General features: G+C 43.4%; 1 protein-coding gene across 1 annotated transcript; it reads left to right on the forward strand.

Moving 5' to 3' along the window:
- Positions 1–4,210: 4,210 nt before the first annotated feature.
- Positions 4,211–5,158, forward strand: LOC120380030 (olfactory receptor 12-like). The gene has a single exon (XM_039497535.1). The coding sequence runs from the start codon at positions 4,211–4,213 to the stop codon at positions 5,156–5,158; it is 948 nt and encodes a 315-aa protein (XP_039353469.1).
- The last annotated feature ends 842 nt before the right edge of the window (positions 5,159–6,000 follow it).

Raw genomic sequence — 6,000 nt, forward strand, 5'->3', positions numbered from 1 at the left:
CAAATTGTTGATTTTCATAAAACTGATTCTTATTTGTTGCCAAAAATGATATCTGTATACTGAAAAACTCAGGGGAGGAGGAAACAGCTTTCACTTTTCTTTCGCCATTGAAAAATGCCGAAGATTTGGCCCAGGAAATTTGGATAACATTTTATTTCTTTCAAAATTCCTCACAAACGGCTTTGGTTTAGGGAAAAATTGAACTACAATTTGGGGAAATTGAAAAAATATATTTCAAAACACATTTTAAAAAAATCCTGTAAAATAATTGGTATCTTCCAACCAGTTGTGATTGTAACATCCCCAATGGAAGAGGTGATTGAGGGTTTAACTGTGATGACTAAAAAGAGGATATTTCATTCATACAAAACCAGACACTGTGTTTTGTAGCCTGTGGGAAAGGAATAGGGTCACAGCTAGAGCTGGTGGAAAGCTTTCAGTTTTAAAATAATTTCCTCAAAATTGGACCATTTAAACAAAAAAAATGGATTTTTAAAAAAACCCAAAACATTTTTTTCCCAACTAGCTCCAGTCACAATCTAACTCCCCTCACAACATAAAATGCCACCAGCAACAAATGGCACAAATTGTCTCCCTTGCTGGAATACTCAGCAGAGCAGCAATGGATTGAATGGGGTATGAAGAGTGAGCTTTTCTTTCCCTTCTCTAGGTCATCCTTATTGGTCACAGTCAGCATATATTGGTAGAGTAGCATAAAGAATTTTACATAGCCCCTGCTCATGGTGTATATGTTCCGTGGTGAAGAGAGGGATTCATTCTCCAAGGCTGTCAATCTAGCACCTTTCACAGACAATAAATTCAGACAAACCCAGCTACACTGTATAATGGGCACTAGGGGGCAGCAGAGAGTGGGGGTGGGGACGGGGCGGCTATACTGTATAATGGGCACTAGGGGCAGCAGAGGGTGGGGGTGGGGAAGGGGAGGCTATACTGTATAATGGGCACTAGGGGCAGCAGAGAGTGGGATGGTGAAGGGGCGGCTATACTGTGTAATGGGCACTAGGGGCAGCAGAGTGTGGGGTGGTGAAGGGGCGGCAATACTGTATAATGGATACTAGGAGGCAGCAGAGGTTGAGGGCGGGTGTTAAATGTTAGGATGTTAGGGGACTTAATATTAATTACCATTCAATGAGAAATTTTGGCATTTCCAAATTTTTGTTCATTATGAATTAGAACAAAATGTGGCCAAAATCAGCTGCTTCAGAGAAAGGGCAATTATAGGCTAAACCATGAGGAAAATTGCATCCTAGTCCAGGAAGTCAGTGGGTGTCTCATGTCCTAAAGGATAACAGTCTCCATAAATGATAAAGATATTTTAGAGTTTTGTAAGTCTCTATGACTAAATAATCTCCCAAGCTACTGATATGAACAGGTATGATTAGAGTACCAATTAGAGAGAGAGAATGGTGATAGTAATAGGTAGAGAAAGAGCGAGATGGACAGACAAACGACCTATTCAACTAGATGTCCAACCAGATATCTCAAAAACTCCTAGTTTTATAGCTGGATAAAAAAAATAAAAAATAAAAACAAAGAAATATCTTGTCGTAATTCTCTAGTTTTTGTTGTTGCTCCTGTTTTTTGTGCAAATTAAGAACAGCCCTGACATGTTATGTTCTGTCTCTATGTTGAAATGTAAGGCTCATTTTGTCAAGAGTTTGTGGCCCATAGTCCTTCTCAAAGCTTCTTTTACATCCTTGTTCCTAAGGCTGTAGATGAAGGGATTCAACATGGGGGTGACAAAGGTGTAAAACAAGGACACCACTTTTCTTCGGTACAGAGAAGACAGACTAGTGGACTGGGCATACATCAAAGCATGGGCCCATAAAATAAAGTCACAACCATCATGTGGGAGGTGCAGATGGAGAAGGCTCTGCACCTGCCAGTGGAAGAGTGAATCCTGAGGATGGTGGAGATGACATAGACATAGGAGATGAGCACAATCATGGCAGTGGTCACTACGATGAGGCCGCAGAAGGTAAACAACACAAGATAATTGACGTACGTGTCACTGCAGGAGAGACTAATCAGTGGAGGGCTGTTACCGAAGAAATGATCCATCTCATTAGGGCCACAATAGTTCAGTGTAAAGGAGAAGCCTGTTTGCACGATGGCATGCACGCAGCCGCTGATATATGACCCCACCACCAGCTGAAGGCAAACCTAGCAAATTAAAAATGTATGGATTGGATGAAGGAACTATAAGGTGGATAGAAAGCTGGCTAGATTGTCAGGCTCAACAGGTAGTGATCAACGGCTAAATATCTAGTTGGCAGCTGGTATCAAGCGGAGTGCCACAGGGGTATGTCCTGGGGCTGGTTTTGCTCAACATCTTTATTAATGATCTGGATGATGGGATGACTTGCACCCTCAGCAAGTTCAAGGATGACACTAAGCTGAGGGGAGAGGTAGATGTGCTGGAGGGTAGGAATAGGGTCCAGAGTGACCTAGACAAATTGGAGGATTGGGCGAAAAGAAATCTGATGAGGTTCAACAAGGACAAGTGCAGAATCCTGTTGCAGCACCCTTACCTTGCCGGCAGCACAGAGCTCAGCTGGGCTGCCCAGCTGCTGGCCATGCTGCGGATCTTCGTGGTGGGGGAAGCGGGGGAGGGCCCGGGGAAGAGATCCTCCTGAGGCCAGGGGCCCCTGCAAGGCCTGGGCCAATTGCCCCACTTGCCCCCTCCCCTCCCCTCTGGCCAGCCCTGGCGGTGGCAGCAGGACCCACCCCACCAACACACCTTACTGGGTCTCTCCAAACGCGGCAGCAGGATGACTCTGGAGCTCAGCTGAGCTGCCCAGCTGATGCTGGTGGCTGGCCACGCTGCAGCTGGGGGGAAGCAGGGGAAGGGCCGGGGGAGCCTCAGCATCCCCAGCTGGGAATCCTGGGAGCAACAGGATGGTCTGGCCCGCGGACCGGAGTTCTTTGCCCACTCCCTGGCCCTTTAACCACCGGTTCTCCACGGATGTCTAATTTTAGCAACCAGTTCTTGGGAACCTGTGGGAACTGGCTCCAGCTCACCACTGGGTCAGATACCAAATGGTTCAATTGGTTTTGCTTGCCAGGCTTTAGTCAAAATATTGAAAATTTCAGGGTATAGACTTTCTAAAAGTAGGGTGTGAATTGTTTCATCTGTTGTTTTCACACCTACTCTACACCTCACCCAGACATTAGAAAAATTGGGAAATGCTTTGTAATATATGGAGATATACCTATCTCATAGAGCTGGAAAAGAACCTTAAAAGGCCATTAAGTCCAGCCCCCTGCCTTTGTAACCAGGGCTAAGTACTGATTTTGCCCCAGCTCCCTAAGTGACCCCCTCAAGGATTGAACTCACAACCCTAGGTTTAGCAAGCCAACGCTCAAACCACTGAGCTATCCCTCTGTAGGGCTCTAGAAGCATCTTGGAAGAATTTTCTGGATATCTATAGGTTGTTGACCTAGCTTCCAGTGACCAGAGCCCAACAGCCCTCCCTCTGATGGAAAAGATTCAAATCTAGGGTGATTAGCCATGAATACACGTACTTGTAAGGTTAATTATCAAACAGTTGAAATGAACAATCCATTGTTATCAAGAAGGTTACACGGGAAAGAAGGTACTACTGAATGTGACTAAGGGTGGCAGAATCAGACACTTCACACACAAGCCAGCTAAAGTAGAAGTAACTTGTAGTCAAAAGCAAATACTGAGTCCTTACATTCATACTCAGACTTTCCTCAGCAATACTCATGCAAAACTCCCATTGGATGTTCCTGAGTAAGGGTATTTTGTACAGAGGTCAAAGCTCTCAGCTAGAACCATTGCAATCTGTCAGGAGCAGAAATGATAATTAATTACATCATAGATAGATAGTCCTATCTCTACAACCCTTTTATAAATCAGTGGTGTTACTCATGGAGGATTTTGCCAACATCTTAATCAGCCAAGAAGAGTCAAGAATCACAATTGTAGGAGAAAGTTGATTAATCTAGACTTCATAGTAATTTTTTCTAAAACAAACAAACAAAAAAACAAAAAAACAGAGGCCAGATTTTTAAAGATATTTCGGAACCTACTGGGAATTTCCAAAGCATCTAAGTGAATAACCCCAATTGAGTTGAAGAACATTTAGGAAAAGCTTCAATGTATCTTCTGTATTTGACCTTTTTAATTTTTACCTTGTTCTTTTTTCGAAAGGAAATGTCAGCCATGGAGCCAGTAAGAAAAGTAAACCACACAGGAGTGAAAGAATTCATCCTGCTGGGGTTTGGAAGAGGTCTGTGGTTCCAGATTGTCCCCTTTGTGATGTTCCTGGTGATTTACATCATAACCATGCTGGGAAACACCATCCTGGTCCTCATCATTAGAGCTGACTCTCACCTTCATACCCCCATGTACTTCTTCCTCAAGAATCTGTCCTTCTTAGACTTCTGCTGCTCTTCCTCTGTTGTCCCCAGAGCCAGGGTGAGCTTCCTAGCAGGGAGTAAAGCCATTTCCTACAATGGATGTGCCACCCAATTCTTCTTCATCACTGTCTGCCTCACCACCGAAGCATTTCTGCTTGCAGTGATGGCGTATGATAGATGCTCTGCCATCTGCAACCCACTCTTGTATCCCGTCACCATGTCCAAGTGGGTTTGCATTCAGCTGGTTGCAGGGTCATATATCTGCGGCTGTGTGAATTCAATGGTGCAAACAGGTTTCACCTTTACATTGAACCATTGTGGGTCTAATGAGATTGATAATTTCTTCTGTGATGGCCCTCCCTTGATTAGTCTCTCCTGTAGTGACACGTATGTCAATTATCTTGTGATGTTTACCTTCTGTGGCCTCATCATAGTGAGCACTGCCCTGATTGTGCTCATCTCCTATATCTATATCATCTCCACCATCCTCAGGATTCGCTCTGCTGAAGGCAGACACAGAGCCTTCTCCACCTGCACCTCCCATATGATGGTTGTGACTTTATTTTATGGGTCCACTGCTTTGATGTACGCCCAACCCAGTAAGCTAGCTTCTCTGTTCCCAAGGAAAGCGATGTCTGTGTTTTATACGCTTTTTGTTCCCATGTTGAATCCCTTCATCTACAGCCTTAGAAACAAGGAAGTGAAAGATTCTTTAAGAAGGATTGTGGGCAAGAAATGTTTGAAAAAATGAACAGTCTTTGAACACAGAGATGAAACACGGTGGGTCAAGGTATCGTGCACAGCAATGACAAATTCTGGGCAAATATTTATTTTTTATTGGGCATAGTTTTTGTGCAAGTGCAAACAAATTAATCATTGCAATCCACAGTATCTATCTATCTATCTATCTATCTATCTATCTATCTTTTTTCTGCAAAAAGAACAGGAGTACTTGTGGCACCTTAGAGACTAACACATTTATTTCAGCATGAGCTTTCGTGAGCTACAGCTCACTTCTTCGGATGCATAGAATGGAACACAGAGACAGGAGATATTTATACATACAGAGAACATGAAAAGGTGGAATTATGCATACCAACAAGAAGAGTCTAATCAATTGAGATGAGCTATCATCAGCAGGAGAAAAATAACTTTTGAAGTGATAATTAAGATGACCCATAGAAGGTGTGAGGAGAACTTAACATAGGGAAATAGATTCAATTAGTGTAATGACCCAACTATTCCCAGTCTCTGTTTAAGCCTGAGTTAATTGTATCTAATTTGCATATTAATTCGAGTTCAGCAGTCTCTCTTTGGAGTCTGTTTTTGAAGTTTTTTTGTTGCAAAATTGCCACCTTCAAGTCTGTCACTGAGTGGTTAGAGAGGTTGAAGTGTTCTCCCACTGGTTTTTGAATGTTATGATTCCTGATGTCAGATTTGTGTCCATTTATTCTTTTTCGTAGAGACTGTCTGGTCTGGCCAATGTACATTGCAGAGGGGCATTGCTGGCACATGATGGCATATATCACGTTGGTAGATGTGCAGGTGAACGAGCCCCTGATGGCATGTCTGATGTGATTGGGTCCTATGATG

The sequence above is a fragment of the Mauremys reevesii genome, linkage group 13, assembly GCF_016161935.1.
Source record: "Mauremys reevesii isolate NIE-2019 linkage group 13, ASM1616193v1, whole genome shotgun sequence".
NCBI classification, from domain to species: domain Eukaryota; kingdom Metazoa; phylum Chordata; order Testudines; family Geoemydidae; genus Mauremys; species Mauremys reevesii.